This window comes from Pseudophryne corroboree, chromosome 1, assembly GCF_028390025.1.
Source record: "Pseudophryne corroboree isolate aPseCor3 chromosome 1, aPseCor3.hap2, whole genome shotgun sequence".
NCBI classification, from domain to species: domain Eukaryota; kingdom Metazoa; phylum Chordata; class Amphibia; order Anura; family Myobatrachidae; genus Pseudophryne; species Pseudophryne corroboree.
The window spans coordinates 1085535562-1085551098 of record NC_086444.1 but is presented as its reverse complement, the minus strand read 5'-3'; the positions used below and the strand labels follow the sequence as shown (position 1 = coordinate 1085551098).

The 15537-nt window shown below is 42.1% G+C and overlaps 1 protein-coding gene across 1 annotated transcript in view; it reads left to right on the top strand.

Moving 5' to 3' along the window:
• Positions 1 to 15099, top strand: part of TAPT1 (transmembrane anterior posterior transformation 1) — a 123594-nt gene extending 108495 nt beyond the window's left edge. The window contains exons 12-13 of the mRNA XM_063957008.1: positions 2051 to 2211; positions 11201 to 15099. Of these exons, the coding sequence (XP_063813078.1) occupies positions 2051 to 2211; positions 11201 to 11427 (388 nt within the window). The 3' untranslated portion in view covers positions 11428 to 15099. The remainder of the gene's footprint in view (positions 1 to 2050; positions 2212 to 11200) is intronic.
• Positions 15100 to 15537: the final 438 nt, after the last annotated feature.

The window sequence follows — 15537 nt, the reverse complement described above, 5'->3', positions numbered from 1 at the left end:
GCAGAGCATTGTGTCCCTCCTGGAGTGGGTCATGTTGGGAGGTATGTAAGCATAACTACATCGGTAGACGACACTGAGACAAGGTGGCTGAAAACTGCAGGATTTGGGCAATAAGAAAAAGGATAAGCACATGAGGGAAGAGGGCCCTATTCATGAGAGCTTACATTCTAAAGGGGAGGAGCAGACAAACGGGTGACACAGATAGGGTAGACTGAGCGTGGCACAGAGGGATGAGATTTGGCTGGGTTTGGTAAAGAAATGGGTCTTAAGAGCCCGCTTGAAGTTCTGTAGAGAGGTGGTGAGTCTGAGTGGGAGAGGTAGAGAATTCCAGAGTAAGGGAGCAGCACGTGAAAAATTATGGCGATAGGAGTGGGAGGAAGTAATCTGAAGACAGGAGAGTCGGCGTGCATTAGCAGAGCAGAGTCCTGTTCTGAAATATTGAGAGCTCCTGTGAACATGCAGATTCTCTTAATGGTACAGGGTGTTGTATTCTCACATCTTCAGAAATATTCCATGATACATGTCAAGAGATGGATTATAAAAGGTCCTCCTGACTCTAGTCAAATATAACTTTAAAAATGACAAGTAGAAAGTGTCCTATGCCTAAATTATGTCTCTAAGTAATGCTGGGCAATAAACAAGCAAATCTCCAGCTGCTGTTGAACTACATATCTCAGCATGTTCTGATAGCATAACTGTGGCAGTGCGTGCTGAGATGTATAGTCCCACAGCAATTGGAGGACCACTTACTGTCCTCCACTGCTCTATAGGCTGAATATAGGTTTGGCCCACTATATAACTACACTTGGTCACTTTAATATATGACATTAGATTGTTTTCAAGGTACTATATTTATCCAAAAGTAAAAGATTTTGTAATAGACATTGCCAATATGTTTGTTATGGCATTGGGTAGGAGGTCATTACTCTCTGTTCTGCTATTGGTCCCTCCATCACCGTTCATATTGAGTTGGACAATGTTGAGAAGCTTCTAGCAAGAGATCATTGGATGGGCAATCACTTTTACATTGTAGCGACACTGTTATTTTTGTACGTAAATTCTACGGGCACAACACTTGCACCTTTCTCCTAGGATATGTACCGTTTTACAGACTGCTTCCAGCACAGTGACATGCATTCTATGGGAAATGCATCATATTCTTCTATGCGGTTTAGAATTCTGAAAGATATTTTACACAGGGGTTACTTGTCTCCGAAGTTTAATTCGGTTACATGGTAGAGTTGTTGCCTAGCAACCTTCAGACGCCTGCCACACAGTCCGTTGTCGGAGGCTTTCGTTGTTGCGCCTCTTACAGCTTTAATAACCACGCATAACCTATATTAACAGACCTCGTTACCGCAGTCATTTATCATAGCGTTAGAACAAGGTACAGTTCTGAATTTAACATTTGATCACTGTTTGAACATAGAATAGATACGTTGGAGTGCCAATAGCTGTTTTGCAGCTGCTTTATTAAGACATCCCATTATATTTGATATATTAACATAATAAAGATTTAATTTCCATAATGGACAGGTTTTTTTTTTTTAATAAGAGATATTGCTTCAGATCTGAGTGCCTATTAGTGTGAATGCTTTCTTCTTTCTTCTTCCAAATTTACATTTCCACAGAAAAATGAAATCCTTAAATCCCAAAAGTTTTGCTGTGAATTAATGTTTCTTGCAATTATCATATGATACGACATTTTATTATATGCATATAATTGTGGTGTATGCTTTCACCCTCATTCAGATCACATGTCCATCTCTCTCACCCCCTGCCCTGTACAGTACTTTCTGGTTATCACTATAGATATTAGACATGCTGTATAATATTTACCCTGTCAGTAACTGATGGACAAGGCCCACATTGTCTCTCTTCATTTAAGTTCCCTCAGAAACAGATTCTGTCCATCTTATTACACTATGTACTGATGAGGCCTGTACTGTGATGACATGGTAACTGATGATGTACACTGTTCTTTAATAAATAGACCCAGCTCTTATTGCATTGTCCCTGCTTAAACCTCTCTGCTTTTATCTTTACACAGACTGATAACTCTCAAGGTACTTAACAGCATTATATTGCTTGGGAAGTCCTGTCAGTATGTGAAGGAGGCCAAGATGGAAGAGAAGCTGTTTCAGCCCCCCGCCACCAGTGCGCCAGGAAAAACGCCGAAGAAAGCCCCGAGCAAATCCAAAGCAAAACAGGGTGAGGCCTCCTTGCCCCAGGCCCACCAGTCTTTGTTTGGTTTTCACTTCAGTGTTTGTAGAAGTTGCAGCTCTGTATTTTTCTGAGTGACATTTTGGAATATATTTAAGTCATAATTTAATTTATTATGTACACTATGTATGTTTGTATTTAACCTGATCAGAAAGAGCTGGCCATTTGGTTCATGCACAGACTCTGGCTGGGCATTATTGGTGGGTGTATGATGGCTGTATAACCAATCAGATGCTGTCATTATTTGACCTAACATCTAGTAGATCCTGACCCATACATGTAGCGACTTGTAACCAATCAGAATCACAGCTTGTACAGGCACATCTTACTTTACAGGTCCTTCTTGTGCCTTACCCTTATAATATGCACCTAAGCAGAGACTTGTGTCTGTCTGTGAGGAGAATTGTAAGGTGTCTATCCAATTACCAGCGAATACATGGCAAGTGTGAGTTGGCACAGCAACAGACACACTTTTATGTCAGCCTGAACTTGCACAAAACTGCACAAATTCAGGCTGTATCTGCGAGGCATTTGCTTTCAGTGATGAACCTGCTTTGTAACAATTCCAGAATCTAATTGGCTGCGTGCTGTGGGCTTCAGTACATATCATGGAATAGGGCCGTATGTGGCAGTAGAGTTTATATGCATTGTTAATCTGTGTTCTGGTGCCAAAGAGACATGTTCCCTATACTGCAATAGTGATGTGTGGTTACACTTTTCTCTCAATAATGATCACTGATTCAGATGTTAAAGTGTATTATTTGTCAGGTAACAATGCAAAGATAGGTTAGAGGTTTGCTATATTTTATACCATGCCATCATGGTGGGGGGTGCATCCATTTTGAAAGAATATATACGTTATGGTAAGAACTTACCGTTGATAACGGTATTTTTCCTAAGTCCACAGGATAACAATGGGATATGATGAAGCGACAGCGGATTTGCACCAATCTGTCAAAGCTTTCCGGCCTCCCAGCATGCAACGTGCCCGTCCATATATCCCTGGCTCAGGCAAATCCGTTTTATTCCAAAGCTCAAGGCAGGAGCATCATAGATAGCCCTAATCAGGCGATAAGAACACACATGCACACCCTTCCGTACAAGAAGGAAGAGGTTAGTGAGTAAAAGGATCTTCAAATCATGTGAGTCAGGTTGGGATCCCTGTGGACTTAGGAGATATACCGTTATCAACGGTAAGTTCTTACCATAACGTATATTCCTCCGGTAGAGTCCACAGGTTATCCACAGGATAACAGTGGGATTTCCCAAAGCAATTTAGTGGTGAGGACGCTCCTGATTGGACAGGAGAATCCTTTGCCCGAATTCAGCGTCATGAGTGACAAAGGTATCCATGGCATAATGTCCAATGAATGTGTTAATGGAAGACCATGTGGCTGCCTTACATATCTGTTCTGCTGAAACACCACGTTGTGCTGCCCATGATGGACCTACCTTACGAGTAGAGTGAGCAGAGACATTAGCCAAAATAGGGAGATCATCTAGAGAATATGCTTCTGAAATCGTCATCCGAAGCCATCTTGCCAGTGTCTGCTTATCAGCAGGCCATCCTCTCTTGTAAAATCCGTAGAGAATGAAGAGAGAATCTGTCTTTTCTGATGGCACTGGTACGATCCACGTAGATCCTTAATGCACAGACCACGTCCAGCGATGCATCTCCTGCAGAAAGGCCTGGTACCTGGAAAGCCGGGACTACAATTTCTTCATTAAGGTGGAATTTAGACACCACCTTAGGAAGATACCCAGATCTAGTTCTTAGAACTGCTTTATCTGGATACAAAATCAGAAATGGGGAACGACATGATAAAGCCCCTAAATCTGATACTCTTCTAGCTGACGCCATAGCCAGTAGAAAGAACTTTACCTGTCAACCATTTAAGATCCACTTTATGAAGTGGTTCAAATGGGGCAACTTGAAGGGCTTTGAGGATTAGACTTAAGTCCCAAGGCACTATATGAGGAACAAAAGGAGGTTGAATGCGCAGCATTCCCTGGAAAAAAGTACGCACGTCCTGTAAGTTGGCAATTTTCCTTTGGAACCATACAGTCAATGCTGACACTTGCACTCTCAAGGAAGCCACCTTCAAACCTTTATCCATTCCTGAAGAAAAAATGTAGACGGGTGCGCTATCAACAGCTGCTGGTATTGGGGTGGTCAAGATTCCCCAAGTAATAAAATTCAATAGAAAGAAAAAAGGGGAGATTTACCAGTGCTGACTGTTTTGCTAATAAACAACAATTAGGCTTGTATCAATATACATGACATTTAATAAAAATTAAAAATAATATACAATAAAATTACAATTAGAATAAAGTGGAGGGAATTGAGGTAACAGAAGTGGAGCATCAATCAACATTCTCTACAGATCTGTGTACCAATGCCTTCTGGGCCAGGCCGGAGCTATTAGTATCACTGCACTTTTCCCTTGCTTTATCTTTCTCACCACCCTTGGTAATAGGGTGATTGGAGGAAACGCATAAGCCAGATGAAAGTCCCATCTCACTGACAGGGAATCCACAAAGATCACTCTGGGATCCTTTGTTCTTGACCCATATGCGAGCACTTTGTTCAGACTACTAGAGTCTGGAAGACCTCTGGGTGTAGAGCCCATTCGCTTGCCTGAATGGCGTGTTGACTGAGAGAGTCTACTTCCCAGTTTAGGACTCCCGGAACGAACACTGCAGACAAGGCTGAAAGATGAAGTTCTGCCCACTTTAGTATGTGACTTACCTCCTTCATCACTTTTCGGCTTTGAGTTCGTCCCTAATGGTTGAGGTACGCTACTGCTGTCGCATTGTCTGAGCAGATCTGGACCAGTTTTCCCTGAAGAATGTCCTTTGCCTGATTCAGTGCCATGTATATGGCCCGAAGTTCCAATATATTTATTGGCAGGCAACCTTCTTCCTTGGTCCATTGCCCCTGGAAATACTAACTTCCTGACACTGCTCCCCAGCCCTGGAGTCTGGCATCTGTCGTCAGAATTTCCCATTCTGATATCCAAAAGGGTCTCCCCATGTCCAGGTGGGATGTCTGTAGCCACCAGGCTAATGACCTTCTTACTTCTATCGTAAGAACCATAGTCTGTGGTATTTATCGTCTGATGCAACCCATTCCATTTGGCAAGAATCAGACGCTGCAGAGAACTCGAGTGGAATTGTGCATACTCCACCATGTCGAATGTTGACACCATCAAACCCATCACATGCATTGCTGCGTGAATGGATACCTTTTGACTGTGTAGCAATTCCTGAATCCTTGACTGAACCTTGGATATCTTGTACAGAGGTAACATTACTCTCTGAAGACTTGAATCCAGTACGGCCTCCAAGTGAGTCATCCACTGTGACGGAACCAGAGACGATTTTGCCCAATTTATGAGCCACCGGTGCTTCTGCAGGCACGTGATTGTCTGTTGCAGATGACATAGGAGTAATTCCTGTGACTGTGTCAGGATTAACAGATCGTCGAGGTATGGAAAAATTCTTATCCCCTGCTTTCGGAGATAAGCTGTCATTACCACCATAATCTTGGTAAATACTCTGGGGGCTGTGGCTAACCCAAAAGGTAGGGCCTGGAACTGAAAATGCTTTTGGATAATAGCGAACCTGAGATAGCACTGATGGGACAGTGCTATAGGAACATGTAGGTAAGCATGCTGTATATCCAGGGATAATATAATCCCCTGGCTCCATGGCCAAAATGATGGAAGGTAAAGCCTCCATGTGAAACCAAGGTACCCAGATGTATTTGTTCAGCACTTTGAGATTGAGAATGGACCGAAATGACTCATTTGGCTTCTGAACTAAAAACAGGTTGAAGTAAAAACCCTGTCCTCGTTGTGCAGGAGGAACTGGAATGACTACTCCTGACTGAAGCAATATCTGAACTGCCTCTTGCAAAGCCCTAGCCTTCGTCTCTACCCGAGACGGGCTGGTACAAAAAAACCTTTGAGGAGGGTACTTTTTGAAGGCAAAAGCATAACCTAGAGATACCGCTTCCTGCACCCATGCATCTGTTGTAGACTGCTGCCAGATCTGGGCAAACGGAAGAAGTCGGCCCCCCATCCTGGGGTCCCCAAGGTGGAGGCCCGCACCATCAGGCTGATGGCTTATTATCCGTTTTACCAACCGGTCCTCTGGTAGCCAAATGCTTTTTAGGCTTACCAGACTTTTTGTATTGGGACTGTCTACTATCACTTTTACCTTTTAGCTTTTCCTTGAGACAGAAAGGCCGGAACTTTAGGTTTGAAGTTGTATGTGGAAGGAAACTTGACCTTCTTGGAGTCTGCTTCTGACTCCAAAATATCTGTCAATTATTTACCGAAAAGAATATCTCCAGAAAAGGGCAAAGATTCCAAAATCTTCTTTTAGATTCTGAATCAGCTTTCCACGTACGTAGCCAAACTGCTCTGCGAGCAGCTATTGTTGAAGCTGATGCCCTGGAGGCAATAGTGCCCATATCCAATGCTGCTTTTTCCAAGAACATTGCAGCCTGTTTTATATGTGCTATATGGGATTTTTGCTCTCTAGATGCTATTGAAAAATCCCCTTCCAATGCATCAGTCCAGGTAGCCACTGCCTTTGCCATCCAAGCTGAAGCCATGGCTGGCCTTACGACTGCCCCCCAGATGGGGGAAAAAATGTTTTTTAGAAAACCATCCACTCCTATCTGTGACATCATTTGATGTTGAAGGCAAAGGTAATGTAGATTTTCGCACTAACCGAATCACATGCGTGTCTACTTTAGGAGCCACCTGCCTTTTTAAACAATCCCCAGCTGGAAGAGGATAATTGGAATTCCATTTCTTAGGAATTCTAAACTTCTTATTAGGCGTAGCCCAAGCCTCTTCCATGATTTCCGTCAACTGATCTGACCCTGGAAACTCAGTCTTAACTGTTTTGGGATGTTTAAACACAGGCTCTGCTGAATCCTCTAAGGATAGAATGACTTTCATTGCTTTAATTAACTCTGCTACATCCATTGAGCTGAGACCTTCCTCCTCCTCTTTGTATGTCGAAGTAGAATTAATTGCGCTTTCATCCTCCGATGAATCCTCATCTGAACCATGTGTAGCCTGTGAGGATGAAGATTTACTTACCACCGGCTTATCAGCCGGTTTCTATTGAGAGGCTGCTGCTGGAAGTGATACACCACAAGCGGGAAGCTGCATGTAAGGGTTAATCACGTAACCTATCCCCAGTACAGGAGTTGGAGGAATTATCCGTTAAGCTACACTGGATAATGTTTGTGAAAACAAACCCAAGGTGGATCAACCTGTACCTGAAACTGCCTTGTATTTTTCAAGAACCCCTGGTGAAAGCTAAAACAATTTGCACACAAACCATCCTGAACCAGATCCTGAGCGGATAACACAGCTTTGCAAGACAAACATGATATAAGTGTTGGTGTTGCTGTGAGTGCATCATCCTCACCTTTGCCGCTCTTAGACATGATAAATAATCAACACTTCCACAGTGCACTACACAATTTGTGACTGTAATAACTTTAAGTTTTTTAAAGTGACATACAATTCGACCCTACCCATACACCAGCATTGAGGATCGGAATAAAACAAAACTGACAGATTATAGTAAAGTCAGCAAGCACACTAGCAGTCAGTCACATGTTATACATTAGTATAATAAGCAATATGAGCACATCATCAACTACAACTACATTTCAAGTATGTAGGAGAACATATTACTGAATCATGTTTAAACAGATCTACCGTATTCAGACGCATTGCGAAAGAAACAACAGTAAATGTATACAGACTCATATGCAATAGGCACTTATCTAACTATTCATACTCAAAAAGGTAGATAGAAACTTAGTGCTGTATTACCCGTACTCAGTAGAGTGGGATACTGGGAGACTCTCCTCACTTCCAGGACCGATCAATACGTTAGCGAACGCTGAGTGGATCCAGACGCTACTAGTGTACACTATCACTGCCCGAACCTATAGTGAATACAGACGCTCAGTGAACACAGCCGCCTATGCTGTGACTGGGTCCCCTTTGTGTACAGCGTCTGAATCGGAAGCGGGAAACCGTTCATGGCGGGAAACTGGTCATGAACCTGGGGGGAGGGGCGACCAGGAGAGCGTCTGACTCCCCACTGCTGACATCAACCCTAGGGATCGCGGCCTCATACTATTCCTGAAGCTTATGATCCCTAAGGCCTAGGACTGGTGCACCCGAGGTGGCAGCCGCGTCAGCGACTGTTTGGTAGTCTCCTCCCAAAACAGTGCGGCTGTGTCCGTATTCCCCTTCTAAGCAGAACCGATGCCTTACCTTCTCCCCGTGCTACAGCCACAGCCTGGTAACGTCTGCTGGACCTGCTAGTATATCCGACACAGACACCCGCTGAAACAGCACTGTACTCGTGGGTAAGTATTGTCGCGACCCGGCGGAGAGTTGTTGGAGCAACTCTTTCCAAGGTATGTATAAGACTCTGTTTAGAAAGATTGCTCAGAAAAAATAGTAAGACAATAAAAATAAAATAAAAAAGCTTAGGGCTGCTAAAACCAACAGCCCTCTGACCATGGTCTGGCTCCTGCCGCACCAAACAAAACACTGGTTTGCCTGAGCCAGGAGGCGGGGATATATGGACGGGCCAGTTGCATGCTGGGAGGCCGGCAAGTTTTGACCGATAGGTGCAAATCCGCTGTCACTTCATCATATCCCATTGTTATCCTGTGGATCCTGCCGGAGAAATAGGTGCTCACCAGGACCTAGTCCACATGAGTTGGGTATGGGCAAGTATCTTTTTCCATGGTGACTGAAACATAGTCCCTGGAGAATGCGCTTTGTTGTTCACTCTCTAACTTTTGTGTTGGTTGGTATAGTACCTTATCACCCAGCTTTCATATTGTTGTGTGACATGTACTCTTTGTTTCACAACCAACATCTTTGTAAGAATGTGTAGAATAAAGTAGTCACGGTTAGTATCATTCAATGCCTGTGTAGCCTGTTATAATATTAGCATTGCTAGTCTCTAATATGGTATGTTCTGTTGGTGTAATGGGTGTAGTATGGTATGCCGGGAGCCCGACCGCCGGCATACCAACAGCGTGGTGAGCGCAAAGGAGCCCCTTGCGGGCTCCTCGCTGTGCTCGCCACGCTGCGGGCACGGTGGCGCTATTTATTCTCCCTCCAGGGGGGTCGTTGACCCCGACGAGGGAGAATATCTGTCGGTATGCCGGGTGTCGGGATTCTGGCGCCGGTATACTGTGCGCCGGGATCCCGACATTCGGCATACTGAAGACCACCCGGTGTAATAAGATGCCTGTAATAGTTGGCACTGCTGGTATAATGTAATATGTTCTGTTGGTGTAATAACGTGCCTGGGATAGTTGGCACTGCTGGTATAATGTGAGAAGTTCTATTGGTGTAATAACGTGCCTGGGATAGTAGGCACTGCTGGTATAATGTGATATGTTCTGTTGGTGTAATAATGTTCCTTAGTTAGTTAGTTGGCACTGCTGGTATAATGTGAGAAGTTCTGTTTGTGTAATAACGTGCCTGTGACTGTATAAAATCAGCTCTGCTAGTATAATGTGGTATGTTCTACTAATGTAATAAGGGGCCTGTGATAGTATGAGATTTGCACTGCTGGTGCTATGTGTTGCTTGTGTAGTTGCTTGCCTGTGTAATGTGGTAGTATAACATTGGCACTGCAGTATAATGTGCTGTGCTGGTGTAGGGAACTTGGCTATTTATATGGGTTCTGCTGGTTATAATAAGCAGGTATTTTTTTAGGGGATGCAGTCAATCAAAATCCCGACAAGGTCAAAATCCCGACAAGGTCAAAATCCCGACATGAGTTTTTCATTGAAACCGACTTGTTCATACTTTACCATCCCAGTGGACCTGGAGGGGGAATATAATAGTGTGCCGAGCGCAGCGAGGCACCGTGCCCGAAGCATGGCGAGCGCAGCGGTACACTTTTATATGGTGTCCATGTCGACATACACACAAAAAAACAATGAAAAACGCATGTCGGTATTTTGACCTGTCGGTATTTTGTCCACTTAGGGATTTTGACCGTCTGTCAATTGCTGTCGGAATTTTGATTGGAGGTATTTCATACCGATCCCTTTTTTAGAGATGGGGTCACAATGTTGACTTTCATAATGTAAAAAATTAAAATGTAGACCACTACCGTGTCTATATCTGAAAGAAATCAACAAGCGCAATGCCAACATACTGCAAACTGCCGACATTAGATTACGGGTTAGGGAAAAGGACATACTGCCAACATTGCAACATTAGCCATAGCCACCGGGTTAGGGCACATAACGCAGCACTACCAGTTGTCAACGTTGTTAGCATATCAACACCTCACTAGTGTTGACATGTTACATGACGAATGTCGACATTCAAACTATCGACAAAATATACTGAACTCATTTTTAATGTAAAATAGTCCACGTAATAATATGGGGGCTTTAGTTTTGGAATAGTATGTTATTTTACTATGCCTGATCCTTGGTGTGTACAGGTTGCAGATTTTTACATATGGGTACGCTCCTAAAGATTTATCTGTCCAATCTCTCTGGTGGGAACAAACATCTGGTAATTTATAGGAGCAAATGACAACCATGTAAGCCCAGTACACATTATACGATCCCCGCCGACACCGATATTGATGGCGGCGAGGACCCGGCAGGGGAAGCCATCGGCAAGTGCATACACACTTGCCGATGCAGACGGGACAGGCAGCGACGGCAGGGGGAGGAAGGACAGCCTCTGTCATTAACGAGGACCTCCCTCGTCTGAATATGTACGGCAGAGGGTCAGTAACGATGTGCAGGAGCTGCACCTCCAGCTGCATTCTATTGATTATTATATTGCCTTAAGTGCGTGAAGGTAAGAGGTAAGCCTCAAAAGCATTGCTATTATATTACCGTTGGTTCTAATTACACTGTGAGTAACCACCATGTCTTTAATGTCAGGACCTCCTGCAGACGCCCCTGTCAGCGCTTCCGTCACCAGCCAGCCCAAGCGTCAGAACTCCACTGCCCCACTGCTTGTGGAAAGTAATCCCGACAAGTTCCTGACCACTCCAGATGGGGAGGAGAAAGACATTACACAGGACAACGCAGATCTTAAAAACAAGTCCGCTAACAAGGATCTGCTGGACATTGACCGCTTCACCATCTGTGGCAATCGAATTGACTGAAGTCTTCTAGAGAACGTGGGGAAAACACGGGAAAGACTTCGCTAAGCTTTGGCACCTGGATATTTATTTTTTTATTTTTCTTTAAATTATTTCTACAGGCAAAGTCTATTCCCTTTTTTGAAAGGCAGTGTGCTGTGGATTTGACGGGTGCAGCCTGGAGGCGTTGGGAACGTTTCCTGGAATATTTGGCTGGCGCTTGCAAGCCTAGAAAAGTGAGTGAACGGGAAGAACTGTGCTTTGCAACGTGGATCTTTGTACATGATTTTCTCTCGGGATCCTTGATTTTAGTTTAGAAAATAATGAGCAGTCTTGGGGTAAAAAACTTCCTCATCAGTCATTGCCAGTATACAGGTTAGCTAGCTTAGGCCTAGATCAAATGCCTTAAAATGTCATATAAACAGAACCACAAGATACTGGGTATAAATTGTTTCCTTCCAAAACGCTTCAACCGTGTGTCATACAGTTATATTTCACACCTCTAATTTATTCACCTGGTAAGGTTATGTTTGTATTTTAGAAGCCTTAAAGTAAAATTATGTTCTTAAATATTTATATAGTAATTTTCCAGAATTAAAACAAAACAAATGTATTTTAACAGGTACTAGTAAATCAACAAATGTCACTTGCCTGGAGCATATCTCCTATAAACTTGTAAAGTGATGTGAACCAGTTGCGATTGAAACAGACTGGGCTGGTCTAACATGTACAATCTGTTTTATTTCTACATGTGCCAGGTAATCCAATGCCCTTTACTAAAGTTGCTTTTTTTTCATAATGTACTAATAAAATGTCATATTGTTGTAATATATTGTGCTGCATGCAAAGAACATTTAACTACCATCTTTCTAAACGCTGAACTGCACGAGAGATACAAAAAACAAAAACCCCCCCAGAACATTTCAGTAGTAAACTACAAGGTAGAAATAAGGGCTCCAAATATTAAACAGTAAAGTGAGTTAACCAGCAGGGCTTAATACATGGATTATACATGCAATAAAGATATATTAGTTACCTACACACTGTGGAAGTCATTATGTAGGCTGAACAACATTTAAGAGACCTTTCCAAGAAGACACTGCCTCCTGAGTACTAATCATGAACCGCCTCAGTGATGCCACTGATTCCCAGATAATTTCTACACTATATTTTCATGAATGCCCACAAAATTCCCACTCTGTCAGTACTCTTTAACATAAAGAAGTAAAAAAGGGGGGGCTTGTTGATGTAGTGTCATGGGTTACTGGCCCACTGTCTGATGTACAGTATCTTGTTTACTTGTCCACTTTTATATTTCTTGACATGCTCTGAATCACCCATATCTATGTGCCATAGGTTCTCCACCATTATCCTGTTGTTCCTTCAGAAGAATGCATGGTGTAATAATGTATAGCGGTTGAATTTATATAAAACAAACAAAAAAACACACATTTACTCGGACATGATAAATGCTTACGTCAATTTTTTCTTGCAAGTTAGTGGCCAAAGAAGAATGGTTCTCAGTCAGCAAAGAACTTAATTTGAATTGGAGAAGAGCAGTACAGTCATGATGTCCCAGTTGACCTGAATCTGTAATAACTGGATTTGTGTCCAGTTTTGCATATGACTGGGAATGTAGACTTCCAGATTTTGTAGTTTGGCAGTAACACCAAACAAGATTACTTGTAGCAGTTAACCCATAGCGATCCGTGTGAATTGTGTTTTACCATACAGTAATATCTAATATTTGCCTAACCTGCACTTGCAAAATGAAACATTCTATATATAATATTCATCTCCACATTTATTGTAGTAAATATCCACTAATCTATTTCAGTGTATTAAAAACTTGCAATAGATATGTTCTACAGTAAAGCAGTTCCTACTAATATATTTTAGAAATGTCCAGATCTACAGATGTGTCCTGTTACACCCTTGCCGCAGTCACGCTAAACAGCCCTTAGAGTCGCGCCATGCCGTGGCAGGACTCTGGATCACTGAGCGTCTGTTTTGCAATTTTCCCCCCCGCAAATATGCGTGTTAGATGCAAAGTAATAGGACGCACAAGCTGCCTCTGAGTAATATAATATGCAGCATGCCTATATTCTGTGTGTAATTACAGCTCTATCTGCATCCAAAATGCCTCGTTACAGTGTTTTCCATGTTACAGTGTAGCATAGCATTTTGTATGCAAATGCAGTCGCACACACAATATAAGCATGCTGCATATCCTTTTAGTCAGCAGAAGCTGCTTGTGCGTCCTATTACATTACTTTGCAGAAAAAAAAAGAAAAAAAAGGCGCTTAGTGCTACCGAGTCACACAGCAATCACGTGTTATGTGTAACGCGACTTGTAGTGCATGGAGCAAAGATGTAAGAATACACATCTGTAGGACAGTGAGACCATTCAAAAGATATACTGCATTACAACAGAATAACAGTATATTCCTGTGAGTCCTTGACGTGATATATTTTTATGCAACACTGGGCTTCTTTTATTGCACTCTAAATGTAAAATATTTTTATAAGGAAATGTTTTGTTGACAGTGGGTGACCTGTCACTTTGGGGCTATGCCACATAGACAGGCTTATCTTTAGCCAGCAGTAACAAATAAAAATAAAATGGATAACATTATCTTGTCAGAATTAGCTCATGCCGTGTTGAGTTCTAACTGTCACTGATATACAATGGAGGCGGCCATTTTTTTGCCAAACCACATTAATCATGATGCTGTAGACTACTGATTGGATAAGAACTAGTGATAGACATACGGCAAAAAATATCCTGTATCTCTGTGAAATCACTAGAGAACTAGACCTTGCCTCCACCATGACTGCCAGGTGCAATTTAGGACTACATAAAAAATGGTGCCTGTTAAATCAGCCAAGAAAATGGCCCCTTTGTATGTATACCCTTAGAAGATTCCATGCAGTACGCTTCCTTTTTGAGGGAAGCAGCCATCCCTCTATATATCCTGTTGAAAACTAAACCAAGAAAAGAAATCTGCTGGGATAACTTTGCCTAGAGTCTGTGCAATAGATCTGTCACATTTACAGCTCAAAAATGTTCAACACTACAGGGTAGAGTTAATAAAACTTCTAAAAATGAAAAGAGGATGTATTGCCCATATCAGCCAATTAAATGTCAGCTTTCATCTGTCTAGTTCATTCTAGAAAATGATGGCTAGGATGTGATTTGTTGCTGCGGGAAACACCTCTACTTTTTCTTTTCAGAAATCTTAGTGAGTTTATTCTTTAAACCAAGTTGTATTTGGATTATTCTTGGTGGTAAGACTGGAGGAAGATTCATGTAGGTGGCATTCTTATAGAAGAACTTTATGCATTCTGTATAATAAGTAATGTGAGTGTGTACATACACCTTAGTTAAAGAGCTAAGTTTTGTACTGGTTTGAATTCTAAGCAAAGTGATTCAGTTATTGGGAGACATGTCTGAAAACAAACGTTAAAGCAAAGCTTAAATTAAAGTAATTATGCTTACAAATGTCTCAACCCTCCAATTATAAATTGATTTGTACAGAAATCTGAAATGCAATTTGATAGTGATTCTGTTGAAATTATTATTTATGAAGGAAAGGACATACATTTTTCTTCTGTTAAAAATCATATTGTGTACAAGTTTTATAAGTGCATCTTGTAAAACGAAGCAAAATAAATTTTATAATATTTTATAATTCATGTGAATAGTATTTTAATACTGTGCAGTTCATTAATATTTCAGTGTGAAACCATCTTAAAGTGTAGCACTGGCTTACGCAGAGTGGGAGCAGCTTTTTGTGGGTGAACCAATAGTCTTCATATCCATTCACTAGGGACTATTGACAACACTAAGACATAAGGCAAATACTCTGTAAGCCTGGTTCCGAGAAGAAACAGTCGCATTTTTGCTGAACACAATTGCTTACCTAAAAAGTTAATCCAATAGAGCTTGTAGCAATAAAAAAATCATTCTGCAAGTTTTAAGGAATAGGTCATTTATGCTCCTAGCCAAGGGTAATAAGTCCATGGACTAGTTTAAGAAAATCAGTACATTGGGCCAGAGTGGATTCCCCTGAACTGACTGCATCAAAAAATTTCAACCGAGTAATATCTACAGTCAGGTCCATAAATATTGGG